Consider the following 14918-nt stretch of genomic DNA (forward strand, 5'->3'; position numbering starts at 1 on the left):
TGGTCGGCAAGTTGGCCTGCGTGCTGCGGGTTCTCCGGCTTCTGGTCCCTCAACCACAGCCTCAGGTCGGACGGGCACTGCTCATACAGGTGCTCCAGTATGAACAGGTCCAGCAAGTCCTCTTTAGTTTGGGCCCCAGCTGTCCACTTGCGGGCATACCCCTGCGCCCGGTTGACCAGTTGTAGATATGTGATCTCACGGGTTTTACGCTGACTCCGGAACCTTTTCCGGTACATCTCAGGAGTCAGCCCAAACTCGCGGAGCAGGGCCTGTTTGAACAGTTCGTAGTCCCCCGCCTCCGCCCCTTTCAGTCGGCTGTACACCTCCACGGCCGTGGAGTCCAGTAAGGGGGTGAGAACTGCGATCCTGTCTGCAGGGCCAACCCCTTGCAGCTCGCAGGCATTCTCAAAGGCCGTCAGGAAGGTATCTATGTCCTCCCCCTCCTTACGCCGGGGCAGCAAGCGCTTATCAAAGTTCGGTGTAGGCTTGGGTCCCCCCTCACTCACCGCAGCCGGGGCCTCACGGCTCCTCAGCTGGGCCAGCTCCAGCTCGTGTTTACGCTGTTTCTCCTTCTCCTCCAGCTCATGTTTACGCTGTTTCTCCTTCTCCTCCAGCTCATGTTTACGCTGGTTCTCCTTCTCCTCCAGCTCATGTTTACGCTGGTTCTCCTTCTCCTCCAGCTCATGTTTACGCTGGTTCTCCTCATGTTTACGCTGGTTCACCTTCTCCTCCAGCTCTTGCCTCTTTAACTCGAGCTCCTCCCGTCTCAACTTCCTTTCCTCTTCCAGCCACGGCTGCTCCACAGCTGTCGAGCGTCGCCGGGAGGATCCCCTGCTGGGGGGTGAGCTTCGCTGCCAGGATCCCCTGCTGGCCGGGGGGGTCACGGTGCCCTCGGCATTCGCTGGGCTCCTCCCCGCCCTTCCCCTAGGGCTAGGAAGGGGGGGTCTCGGGAAGCCCTCATCCGCCGTCTGACCACTCCCCGGGGGGACAGGCACTGGTGACTGCGCTGCATCTGCCTGGCTGCTTCCCTCAGAGACAGGGTTCCGGTCTCCCTCCTCCAGCTGGGCAATCAGCTGGTCCTTCGTCAGTCTCCCTGTGCGCAGCCCCCTCTGCTTGCACAGCTCCAGCAGGTCACACTTGCGCCGCTTGGCGTACATCTTCCTGCTGGCCACTCACAGGCCGGGGTGCTCGCCGCTCCCCACGGTTTCCGGGGGACCCCTAGTGCACCAGCCCTTCTTGAGGTCACCACCTCTCTGCCAGGGTCGAGCTGCAGACTCCTCCGCCCCTGGGACCGCTCGCTGCAATCCCCCGGGGGACCCTGTTACTGCAAAGTCCTTCTCACTGGGCACACACTCCCAGGGGTTAATCACCCCTTCGTTTTACTGCTCCCCAGTCACTTACTGCAGGAAGCGCCGTCCACGGGGTGCAGTATATCCCACCGCTGCCACCAAGTTGTCACGGAGTCTGGCCCTGCACCCCTCTTCCTGGGACCCACAGTGACTTTTATCCAGCCAGTAAAACAGAAGGTTTATTGGACAACAGGAACACAGGTTACAGCAGAGCTTGCAGGCACAGTCCGGACCCCTCCACTGAGTCCTTCTGGGGGTTCAGGGTGCTTGGATCCCAGCTAGGATCCCCTGAATTCCTCCCCATAGCCCAAACCCAAACTGTCCTGCCTCTCCTCCTCCGGCCCACTCCAAAACCCCTTTGTTTCCTTCTCCCCCGCCCAGCAGCTCCCCCTCCCCCCTGCCGGCTCACATTACAACCTGACTACCTGTCCCTCACCTACAGACATCCCCTGCTTTCCCGTTCCCCACACAGACAGCCCCTACTCCATCACAAGAGGAAGTAACCTGAATTTTTCCGGAATATACATAAAATGCATCAGCATCTGAAGGTGTCTGTCTTTAAAGGGTGGATGAAGTGATGCCTATGTGCAGTTTATAGTCCAGATTATTAATGTTGGAAGCTGGCAGGATGAAATATACTAAGAGACATGTTATTCCCTTAGTAGATGTGTAGAGTGTTCCTGCAGTAAACCGTCAGGAGTAATATTTTTTTTCCTCTTTTCTTTTAAAAACAAACCAATCCACAGTGGGAAATGGATACACACTTATCAACATTTGCATGGCTGTAGCTCCCCCCAACAACCCGCCTGAATTACTTGTAAGGATCCTACTTCAATGGTGGGGAAAATAAGGCTTGTGGAATAAAACTCTTGGAAAAGAAAGTAGGAGTAGAAGCAGAAGAGTGTTCAGCTGTTCTCAGTTCTCATATATGGTGCATGCTGCAGAAAAAAAGTCCACAGCCATTTTTGTGTTTCCCCTCATCTGCACTTGTTGCCATCTCTTCCTGCTTTAATCAACAATGCCCAGTGCTTGCTGCCAGCCCCAGCTGATACTCTTGCAGTGTTTGACTCTAGCTGACCAGTTTCTTCAGTAATTTAGGACAGGATGATTTCCTCCCAAGACCTGGGAAAAGCAACATAGCAAGTTCCTGAAAATGTCTTTATATGCAGAGAAGCCAACTGCTGTTCTTGGAATTAAAGCTGGTGCTTACTGCACTGCCAATGCGGGGGGAGGAGGAGGAATACGCTTTGTGCCATGCTAAACACATTGAAAGCTATAGCCAGGGCAATGTATATTAAGCAGCAGGCTGACAGTGAAATTAATACCTGATTTTACATTGATGATTTGTAGACAAGCTGTTAGGAATAAAGAACTGGATCACATACCAAAAAAAACCCCCATGGATAAAGGCCTTGTGGCTTTGAATAGGGTGAGAGGAGGAGGTGAAACCTCTATCATCATGAAACTAGGCCCACATAAATGACACCAGTAATGGGGGGAAATCCCAAATGTCTGAACGAAACCCTCCCTCTACTTAAAAACATGCCAAAACATTTTCTGACACAGGCAGCCCAGTATCAGAGCAGGACATAATGTTTCTGGAGCAGGGTAAACCACAGCTGCTTGTGGTTTATGATAAACTTCCAGCCCAAGGCAGATTAAAGTGGGATTCTAACAAAATGCTATTCTGTCTCACAACTGAAAAGCAGTGGTGACTTCCATCCTCTTATTGACCTCAATGTTAAGGTTTTCATCTGCACCCAAAAGTCAATGCATAAGTAACCTTAACACGTAAATAGAAGTGCTACTTTGCAATAGTTGAAGCCAACTTCTGCTGTTATCCCAGCTCCCCATTGCTATATCACTGCTCCAAGGGCTCCAGTCAGAGATTTACAGCAGTGGAGGCACATGGCACACACCTGTATACACAAAATGCTTGCGTTGGAGCTCAAAGAGTTGCCAAAGCTGCTACAATTGTAATTGGGTAAGCAAGGCTCACACCCACTGCATGCTGCACCAAATTGCTCTGCACTTCTGCAGCGACAGCACAGATAGCACTGACATTTTAGTTGTGCCTGGCAAAAACCCACAAATAGCCTCAGTATTCTTCCACTGTCCTCCCTGCTTAAGGCTCTGCACTCAAATCCATATGCTAATTCACTTCTGAAACTAAGCATTTGCATATATAGATATATATAAAATGGGTGAAATCTGAGTGCTTAGGGCAGAAGAGTGGACGAGGAACTACTGGGAAAGCAGATGTACCCACTGAAACTGCAGTGGTGCAGGGAGTGTTGTGTGTGAATGCAGTGGACTTGGTACAGCTCAAACAGGATGGCTAGTATGGACTCTGCATGACGACTAGTCACAATACAATTCTCTAGTGTAGACAAGGCTAAGATACCAAGCACCTCTGCCAGCCCATTGGGTTTTTGCTACCACAGATACCCAAAGGGGAGCATACCTACAGCTAAGGGCCTTTGAACAAGCTTGCCGAGGGCATCAGTTGTATAAATGAAGGTGTAACAGTCATTGTGGAATGCAGGAAGCAGAGACAAAGCAACAAGTTGAGGAACAGGAAAGGTTTTGTGGAGGCATAATGCCAGTGCTGGAAGAGACACCAAACCTAAGAGGAACTGAGTCAGAGGGAAGAGCAGGTGCAGTCAAGTTCAGAGAGTGAGAGAGACGCTGACTCCTCCACAACAGTAGACAGAGAGAACCACTCCACGCAGTAATGCAGTTTAGAGAATGATCTTTGTTCCCTGGACCCTAGTCTATAACATGGGTCTGGATTAAAAAAGGTCATACCCCTGCCACCTGGCCATCAGTAGCCACAGCCTCCAGTTGCTGCTGCTACTACAATGATTACAAGATGTCCCCTAAAACTGAATATTTGGACTATGCCATAAGCTTACACTGGCTCCTTCATCCATTTTAAGCAAATCCCTGAACTGTGCTACAAGCTTGGCCTAGACCAAAGAACTCGAGTGATGAAGATGGTCTTTAGATATTCACAACACAACCTTAACACTGACCTTTGGGTTATCTTCATATTGTTCCACTTGTGCAAGACTCCTGAGAGGCTGGGGAATCAGTTTGACAAGGATAAAGGCTAGTCCCTTTAACACTGTTTTTAATATCGAACCTGCAAGATTTTCCAAAGCCTGCCAAGACTTCAGGCTCACCATAAGCCTAAAAAAAGACAATGTACCAAGGCATTGAAGCAGCATTCTCCACCAAGATCAACAACTTGAAGCGGAGAACAATATTATCCACAATCCACTAGTGCAGTCAGCCACTCACTTGAAACAGAACTCAACAGCCGCATTGGAAAAGCCGCCACTACTGTATCTAGACTGAGCAAGAGGGTCTGGCAAAACAACAAACTGACAGAACACACAAAGATCTGTGTGTATCATGCATGTGTTATCAGCACACTTTTGTATGGGAGCAAGCCATGGACCTTATATTCTCATCAGAAAGAGGTTCAAGAGCTTTCATGTGCGGTGCCTTTGTCAAAACTTTGGAATCTCCTGGAGGAACAGTGTCACCAACACTGAGGTGCTCAAATGGGCCAGCAAACCCAGCATGCAAACACCCCTCTAACGGAGACACCTCTGCTGGCTTAGGCATGTGTATTGAATGAATGATGGGTGCATCCCAAAGGACATCCTCTACGGCAAACTGACATCTGGAAAAAGACCCAAAGGGTGCGTGCAAGCGAGACCTCAAAGAAATGGATGTGAATGTGAATAACTGGAAAGATCACACTGAAGACCACAGCTTTTATTGAACAGTGTGTGCTCTAGAGTAGGTGCAGGGACTCCCTCGCACCTACAGAAGCAAAACAGATGAAACGATGTACTGCTAAACATGCTTTAGATTTGCCACGGACCTTCTCTGCTGCCTCAAGCAGTGGGAGTTGCATCATTAGCAGCATTTATCCTCTGCTTGGAAAGCTATTCACTGTAGGAAAACTGCTGTACAATATTATTGAGGTAAGTCTCGTTATAGGTCTGACCAGCTCTGCACCTCTCAGCTGCTTTTTGGACACAAGGTCACATTTCCAAATTTTAATTTAGGGGGTGCTCATTTCAAACAGGGCTTTTCAGTTGAGCACTACTCAGCCTGGCAAGTCTGGGTGAGTGGTGCTCCTAGGGAAGATGGTTACAACATGGGAGAATGTCTCAAACACTAGGAGTGGAGCTTCAGAGCGTAGCTCTGAGAGAACACAAGTTACAGGATCTAGACTTTGCTCATGGAACTAAGGGTGTCAGCTGCCCCCACTGGAGCTGGTTGGATCAAGTTTGCGCTTCACACCCGTTAATCCAAGAATTACATGGTAAAATGACTCAAAAACTGGAAACTAAAGGCAAACGTTCTCTTTCCCTAACTGAAGTCCTGAGAGGAGTCTGTTCTCTCCTCAGTTTAAGAGTAACTCTCATCACTAACAAGCCCGTTGGGTACATTCAGTTGAGGAAGAACAGTCCTTGCCACCTGCACACATTTTAAAGTCATGCAAGTGCTTGAGTTTCTGCAGTTTACATGAATACTGTCACCACAACCGGGGGTGTTTCTGTAAGGAGACCATTTGTTAACACAAGGTTGCAGCTTTTTTCTAAAAGTTAATTTCCATCCACCTGACAAAGGACACAAGCTGAAGCTGAATTTTATTCTTTATCCACTTCAGCGTAAGAGGTGGTTTTTTTTCTGAAGTAGGCACAATTCTGAACGCAGAATTTAGAGATTTTAATAGTTAGGATCATCCTGACCAAAATACATTTTGTTCCTTTATGAAAGGGAAAGTACTAATGGCCAAAAAACTGTTTACATTTAATAACGGTATTTTACAAATTCCCTTTGTAATAAATAACAATTAAACACTTCTCTTGAGCTTGAGGATTCCATTAATACCTAATATAGTTCCACATTCCAATATATTTAATTCGGCTGACCACGGGCATCCCACTCAATAAACGCTTGCTGAGAGTAGTGTGTATTAGCACCAAGGTGGCCTACCAGCATCTTCACTATCAACCCATAATTCAGAAGCTCCCAACCCATGAAAATTCACTCCACACTAAACCTTGGAATATCCCAAGTTTCAGACAACATCCCCATGCCCCTTCTCTGGGTCAGCAGTTCAAGGTCATGGTGCGTTTCCAGAACCTGATTTATTTAATATATAGCCCAGGCCTTTAATCTCACTGCTGGTTAGTTCAGAAGACAAACCAGGGTTTTAAGGATTAAGAATAGCAGATGCTAACTACGACTTGGAAACTGGCACGCGTCCGGTCCATTTTTTCAGTACTTTAGACCCATTCACCTAAACAGGACCCACTCCTGCAAACCTTACTCTCCTGAACAATCCCTTTGAAATTGCAGGACAAACCCCTACTTTGGATTAGGGTTTAGTAAAATAGATACAGCACAAGGAAGTAGCAGGACAAAGATTTGTAAGAGTACTGCAGAGGCATCCACTCAAAAATACACTGCAAAACAACTGTTCCCTATGCTGTGGCTTGACAGTTAGCAAGTAATTGCTTGTGTGGTTATTAGCAATCAGTCAACACCTTAGTTTAGAAAGGGCCTTATGTTATTCAATAAATCACAATTACAGTTCACCCACTACATTCAGTTTTAAAAGTTATGTCAATACATAGAGACAGGGCAAACTACCACTAGCACCTCATTAAGAGAGAAACTACCTACTTTCACAAACCCCAGGCACTAAGGTGCATTGCTCTTGGCTGCTGAGGGGATTAAGTAGTTCATAAAGAATCCTGAAGATGGAAAGTGCTAAATATTACGAGGTATCAGAGAGGTAGTCGTGTTAGTCTGGATCTGTAAAAAGCGACAAAGAGCCCTGTGGTACCTTATAGACTAACAGTCCTATTGGAGCACGAGCTTTTGTGGGTGAATACTCACTTTGTCAGACACATGTATTATAAAATGGCACAAATCTAGAGAATGAGATTACACATAGAAATGCAAATGAAGCCTGAAATCAGTCGTTTATGCATCTTGAAGCCAGTGATGTGGGATAAGAAATCTAGTATATGGAATGCAGTGCAGCTAATTTCTGTCTTAGCTGCATACTTAAATTGGAGGTCTCCCCTCTACCAAAACCTTGTTTGCCCAGGGAAGATCTACGACCTTGTTCTATCTGGCTGGATAATGAGGTTTCACTGTACACTTTATTAACTGTACTGTTCTGGAACTTACAAGAAATAAAAAAAAATCCTGTGGGAAGATGTAAATTACACAAATGGAAGGGAACTCCTGAGCCAAGGACCAAATATATTCAAACTAATATTTAAATATTATGGCTTTCCCAAGTTGGATTTTGTAACTAAAGTCATAACAAAAATCCACAGAACATGTATTTGCCTGTATATTACCTGTCTGGAAACCATTAACATCAAGTGATATTGGGATCACAAGCAAAATAATTCTGGAACAAGTTACCTTTCCAGTGACGTACACTGCTGTTTGATGTCTAATAAACTAGGAGTTCAGGTCTAACTGGACTCAGCATTGCCACAGAGAGAGGACGCTTTTATTAAACTTGGATTCGTTACCACAGTCCAGGAAATTTTAAGAGAACTATTTGCATTGTTTTCCTCTCATGAAATTAAAACAGGCTGGAAACCAAGGAGACTTGGGACCCCTGGAGTATTTGATGCAATCCAAGTACAGCTGAGTATTTTTGTTTGTACCTGAGCTCTTCTCGATTATGCTTTTACTACTTTGTATATGTGGTTTTCCCCAAGGGATTCTCCCTGGCTTTCACTCAGCAGTGCCACCCCAACATAACAGCAATGCTTTTATTTATTAGGTCTTCTGCCAACAGTTACAGAATCAGACACTGGGGACTGCACAGTTAAAATCGCAAGCATAAATCAGAACCAAGGCAAAAAATCCACAGAAGCAATAAAACAATATAAATACAGTGTTCTGGAACTCTTTAATTCGTTTTTTTTTAATAAAGAGGTGGTTATGTATTTTCTTTTGGCCTAATCCAAGGATATCATTACTCTTTACCAATCTTAATTCCCCTCATACAAAAATTGATATTCAACCTTTAAAATATAAGCCATTATTTTCTTTACAAAATAAGTTGTGCTGCTGCTTGTTTTTTTTAATAAGTACTGTACATCAACTGTTGATATCTATTTAACAAATGGACCATACAAAGTTCAATCTAAAGCAAACACACAAACACAAGGAAAAGAAAAAAAACACAAACCAAATCGAGTGTCTTGTGAACATCTATGTACAGTTCAACAATTGCTTGAATAAGGAGGTACAAAAGGGGTTAGAAATTGAACACAAAAGCACTGGAGTCCCCTACAGTTTTCTTTCACAGATATTTTGAAGTGCAAATCACAAGCACAAGATATGTATTTCACTTTTTTATTGCTGTTCTGCTGTCTCGCTTCCCCTCCCAAAAAGAATCAACCCATTCTTCTATTTGCACTAATTTTCCAAAAAGAAAACGTTTCATTTTTGCAGTGAACACTTGAGCTTATAAAGGTTCAAGCTTTTCAATACTAAGTATCAGAGCATCTCAGACTTGCAAATATCAGAACACCCTCTCTGTCCACCTCCAAGTTCTTCTGAGGTATGTTCTGCCCTCAGACACCCCTAGTTGTTCAGATATAAGCATAATGTAAACAAGCTCATTAAATGGCTGACAGTTAAATTGAAGTTACTCTGTCTCCCACAGAACTGCAAGCACTTGGCAGTTTCCAGTTGTACAAGGGACATGTGCATATTCAGAAAAGTCACAGGAGCTGTATGAGTTGCTTTACATGGGATTTGTACCTAACTATACGTCGTGATATGTATATGGGTTAACACCTATCTGCTCTGGGCAGTAAAACACACAGCACCCCAACATGCAGTTAGTTCTTTATACTTCAGACAACAAAAGGGTAGAAATACAGAATACTGAAGCCATGTTAAAGGTACAGTGCATAATCCAATATACATAACATGCAGGTAAATCTAACCCATTAAAATGTCTTGGAAATGGAAACATGGTTCAGAGGGCACAGCAACTACAAAATTTATTTCATTTTTTTATTGGTTTAAAATTCTAACATGCATGGGGTGAGATAAGGGCAGAACATGATCTGCAAAGTTTTCAATGGAGCACTTCATGAGTGTTATAACTATAAAGGGAAGGGAACAGCCCTCCTGTGTGCAATACTATAAAATCCCTCATGGCCAGAGACACCAAAATCCTTTTACCTGGAAAGGGTTAAGAAGCTCAGGAAACCTGGCTGACACCTGACCCAAAGGACCAATAAGGGGACAAGATACTTTCAAATCTTGGTGGGGGGAAGGCTTTTGTTTGTGCTCTTTGTTTTGGGGCTTGTTCGGTCTTGAGACTAAGAGGGACCAGACACCAATCCAGGCTCTCCAAATCTTTGTGAACCAGTCTCTCATATTTCAAACTTGTAAGTAACAGCCAGGTTTCCTGAGCTTCTTAAACCCTTTCCAGGTAAAAGGATTTTGGTGTCTCTGGCCATGAGGGATTTTATAGTATTGTACACAGGAGAGCCGTTTCCTTCCCTTTATAGTTATGACAACGAGCCATGAAGCTTTTGTGTAGTTATAAAAGTTGTTCAAACCAGGTCCTACATTGGTGTGTCTTGATTCACAGTTCTCTATGAACAGCCACCTTACAAATGAGTGCAAATCTTAAGGTCCATTTTACATTTCAAGTCTTAGTTAAAAAATGTTACAGAGCAACAGCCTTTTTGTGCCTGTAAATGCCCACACACTGATTTCAAATGGTTAAAAACGGCATGTGCTATGCCACAGCTACTAAAAGACATTTCAGCATTCCAGACCCAACTAAAACATTAACAAAAATAAAACTAGAAACCAAAAACCTCTGACCTTACAACAGCAGCAAGGTACGTTCACTTGTAATGCTGGTGAATGAACTGAGTTTCAAAGAGAACCTCAACCTAAGCACAGATGTGCAGAACATGTGGAAAGACACACAACGTGTGACCCAAACTCAAACCCAATTTTTATCCTTAATTAGGAGCTTACTACTACAAGATTGGGTGGGTTTATCCCCTCTGGGATCATCCTTTCAAATAATACCAAGTGGAATTCTGGGGATGGAGTTGAGAGGTGCTGACTGTGTGTCACTATGCAGGCACTTCTATAAAGCAATGTAGGCTTCTCACTTAGTGGTGATGAATTCCCTACTCTCTAGACCCCCCCAGAGGGTTGGGTATTCGACCAACCATGACCACCACCTAGGCTCCCGCCTCTGCCCATGCAGATGTACAGCAGTGGAGTTCAATACAAGATGGAAAGCAGACTATGATCCAAACACTGTAGTCTTGAAAAGTACAACGGTTCTAGATTTAGGTTCTTCACACAATGTGGCACTGATGGGCTCAAGAGTTAGTTTGCATAGCAGACCTATCTTTTAATTCTTAACAAACATGGTACCCAATTGGGGGGGAGAGGGGAGGAGCTACAAATAATTTATTGTATTAGAGCACGATGGTCAACCTGATCTAAATTGATTTTATGAACTACTAGCAAGGCAAGTTGAAATATCAGAAGGTATGAAACAAAATGCGTTTCTAGTAATGGATATTGGTGGAGTACGTTTGCTAGGCTTTTAAAACCGGTTCGCTTTGGCAGTAAAATCACTCCCCTTGTCAGTCCAGTAACTGGCTGGACAAAGCGTTCCTTCTCCTGAAGAAAATTTGTAGTGCATGATTAAATATTAAACTGGGATAACCTGCCCATTTACTGTAATTAATGAGTAGCTTCCGCAGCTTTCCATGCAGAAGGGTCATTCCGTACGGCAAAATGAGTTTAAAATATTGTCAACGTGTTACTGGTGGCGGGGGGGAGAAGACCACACTTTTTTCTTATTATGACACAAATCAGTAAGAAATTCCCAGTGACAGTAAAATTCATTTCATTCTTCACAATGATGAACAATCTGGCAGCATTTCAGATTTTAAAATCCCTGTGCATGAAACCAGTAACATCTGTGGTACAAAGAGCAGCAATACCTAGCAGCGAAACTACCACAACAGTTTGAACATGCTGGAGTTGGACAGGTAGTAACTTAGAAAGCACACAGCCCATAAAGATGTAATGGATATACATGACGCATGGGAGATGCACTAAAACAGGGGTCGGCAACCTTTCAGAGGTGCTGTGCCGAGTCTTCATTTATTCACTCTAATTTAAGGTTTAGCATGCCAGTAATACATTTTAACATTTTTAGAAGGTCTCTTTCTATAAGTCTATAATATATAACTAAACTATTGTTGTATGTAAAGTAAATAAGGTTTTAAAAATTTTAAAGAAGCTTAATTTAAAATTAAATTAAAATCCAGAGCCCCCCAGACTAGTGGCCAGGACCCGGGCAGTGTGAGTGCCACTGAAAATCAGCTCGTGTGCCGCCTTCGGCACGCATGCCATAGGTTGCCAACCTCTGCACTAGAACATAACAAAGGAATACCCCACAGCTCCATGGACTGCAGTTAGCAATACACTCATTGGACAGGAAATACTATCAATCTCTGGCATGAACATACAAAGTCTCAGGAAGTGCAGTGATGTAAACTCTGACAATGTTAATGACTTGTGAATTTTGGCAACAGACTTCATATCATATAAAAATAATGCTTAGTAAAAAAAATCCCGATGTGTCCTCATTGTAGAAATTCAGGAAAAAAAAATACTAAACTGAGGATTTCTGTCCTCATGGGATGAATGCCCCCATTTGTCAGAAATGCAGTTTTAAATAACAAAGTAGTACACTGGAAACAAAAACGGGTCAGCAGCTATTCAACTTGTCCTATATGAAAGTGCACGTCTTTCAATGGAGTTTAACCATTGTGAGGTTGTGATCTAACACCAACTGTAACTTTATGAATATAAAATCAACTCCTTTGGATGGAAATATGGACCATCACCAAGACAAGAGTCCTATATTTTTTCATTACAAGATAAAAATGTTGAAATTTTGCAGCATCGTAGTAAGGCACTCACCCAAGGAAAAGTCTGTGACTGTTGCTTCAAATGGAAGCAGCTAACTAGCCTTTAACATAAGGAAGACAGATTTCATCAGTTTGGAGCTAAGTGCTAGGGTGCCTTACGTTACATGGGGGGCAAATGTTAGTGTTAGAATTTTTCTACAAACTAGTTTTTTTCCTTAACCCATTAAAGCATCTTGTATCCTAAAATATTACTTTATAAATCTAGTCTTCTGTTTAAGGCTCTAAAAATCCCCCCACCCCACCCCCAAAATACCAACCAGCATCTGTTTGGCAATGGAGGACCAATTCCTTTGTTTTGCAGTCAGAAGTCTATAGTGTATTGCATTTTAAAATGGAAACCTGCTTCTGTTTCCGTTTTATCCCTTCTTTAAACACCTTCACTGGTTTGGTCAGGTGAAGATTTGCAAAATCAGAAAAATAATCAGTCTCTTCCCATACTACGAAGGGGTCTGGTCTCTCTCCTTCCGCATGTGGTGTTGGTCTCCTGCCTCAAGTGACGCTGCCTGCCCTGCAGTGATTCTCATTGGAACAACCAAGGTGTCTCAATGCTTCCTTTTTTGTATGGCTCCTACAAATCTGAAAGCTTTCTTGAATGAGGTAAGAAAAGTTAGGCTTTCAAGCAAAGTACATGGTACGTAAAGTGTCCTGATGAACTTGCACAGCCTTTGCCAGGGCCTGCGGGTCTCTGCCGTTGCTCTGTCCAGATATATGGCTACCCTCTCCGCTGAAAGTGCAAAACACACAACTGGATCATTAAGCGTTGAGACCCGTCAAGGATCAGGGCCCAGTGCACTAGGTGCTATAGAGGGCTCAGAGTGTCAGTAAGTGACAAGAGTCAGCAGCTATAGCAAGCGGTGGGCTGGGGAGCCCAAGGTAACTCAGGCGGCTAAGATCAGCATCAAGCAGTGGTCACAGCTCACCAGCTGCAAGTCCCAGATCCCCAGTCATGCATCACCATGCAGAACTCGAGATTTCCTATCCCACAGTGGAAAGGCTGGGGTCAGGGCCCAGGAATGTGCTCTTCAGCCCATTCACACTGCGTAGAAGGGCCAAAGTGGCAAAGGAGCTAAAAGTTCTGGCTCCAGCTCGGGGAGGGATTCCCCTAGCACAGGCACCTGCCTTCTGAGAACCCCTCAACAAGCCCCTTTGTAGGGTCTGTCAAGGGGTGGCCCCACCGCATGCAGCACGGAGGCCCCCAGGGCAAAGTAGGAAGGCTGACGTAACTCAGACAGGCCCCCAGGGCTGTCTAGATTCGGCTGGCAGCTACTCCATCCCTCAGAGCAGCTCAGGATCAGCATGGCACAAAGGAAGACAAAGCCACTTTAGCATCCCCTGTCCTGGGGCTGAGAGCTCTGTGCCCCCTAGGTCTGCTGCAGAGCAAAACCAGTACTGCCCTAGCCTACACGTGCTGAGACCCAAAAACCAGCTGGCTTCCTGTCCTAGCACGGACCTGAACGAATGACTGACGGACTCTTCTCCGGCCCCACCCCACACTGCCTACCCTGGAGGGCTCCTCTAGAGGCCATCTGGTAGACGGCTAAGGAGGTGCCACACAGCCCGTGAGTGTCTCTGTGCAGCGGCACCACTCACCTGTCATGCTCTTTGTCCACTAGGTGGTACCGCGCCCTGAATGCCACCAATCTGGCATAATATGCTGGTGCTGGGATGGAGACTGAGCGGGTGCAGCGCACGTAGGTGTGGCAGAGCTGGTACGTAAGGATCTGCAGCTCATCTGCTGTAAACCGGTTGTCGTCCCAGAGGACATAGTAATGGGAAGGTCTGCTCGTACCCTGGGAAGGAGGAGAGGGGGAGGAGTTGGCGTTGCCGTCTGAGCGCATCTCGTGATCAGAACCAGAGGTGGGCGGCTGAAAGGAAGTACACGTGCCCTCCCACCCACCTGATCTAATTGGGAACCTGGCCAAAAGTCTGAGCAGGAGAGAGAGATCCAAAGGCTGCACTGAAAGATGCTTTTTGCATGGGAACAAGCTGCAGAGCTGACAAAACAGATGCCCCAGTGTCAGCTCTCTCTGAACAGGCCTGGCAGAGCTTCTTTCGCAAGGTTCCACACAGAAGAGAACGCGACGCAGCCTAGGCGTTAGATCAGCCAAGGGGAGTTGGGGTGCCTGTGTTCTATCCCTGAGACTGCCAGTGTCTGGAACAAGGCAGCTTGGCGATCGGTGGGTGAATGAATATAATGCGAAGCACTAACTGCAGCTGGCCAGCCCACCCCCTCTCCCTACCCCACAGAGCCAGTGCATCTGTGGCAAGTCATTGCGGTGGTGCCCAGGCTGGAATAAACTCCTGACCCTTTGCATTGGAAGCTGTATCCTAGTGTATTTGGCCAGTGACTCCCTCCAGCTCTTCAGAAGCCAGAAGCCTCCTGTCCTTGGAGTGCGAGAAAGGAAGCCAAAAAGCCTCCCGCGTGGAAGCAGCTGTAAACACCAGCGGAGTTACTGCAGGCTGCAGCGTTCTCAGCTGCCAATGCAACATCAGAATATTCATGGCCCCTTAAAAC

General features: G+C 45.5%; 1 protein-coding gene across 3 annotated transcripts in view; it reads right to left on the reverse strand.

Annotated features, from left to right (window-relative positions):
* Positions 1–11552: 11552 nt before the first annotated feature.
* The window catches only part of LOC116817044 (protein argonaute-1), a 207907-nt gene continuing 204541 nt past the window's right edge, over positions 11553–14918 (reverse strand). For all 3 annotated transcript variants that reach the window (XM_075060734.1, XM_032766785.2, XM_032766786.2), the window contains 2 exons: positions 13994–14193; positions 11553–13127 (listed from right to left, as the gene is read on the reverse strand). In XM_075060734.1, the coding sequence (XP_074916835.1) occupies positions 13019–13127; positions 13994–14193 (309 nt within the window). In that variant the 3' untranslated portion in view covers positions 11553–13018. The remainder of the gene's footprint in view (positions 13128–13993; positions 14194–14918) is intronic.

This window comes from Chelonoidis abingdonii, chromosome 25, assembly GCF_003597395.2.
Source record: "Chelonoidis abingdonii isolate Lonesome George chromosome 25, CheloAbing_2.0, whole genome shotgun sequence".
Classification (NCBI taxonomy): domain Eukaryota; kingdom Metazoa; phylum Chordata; order Testudines; family Testudinidae; genus Chelonoidis; species Chelonoidis abingdonii.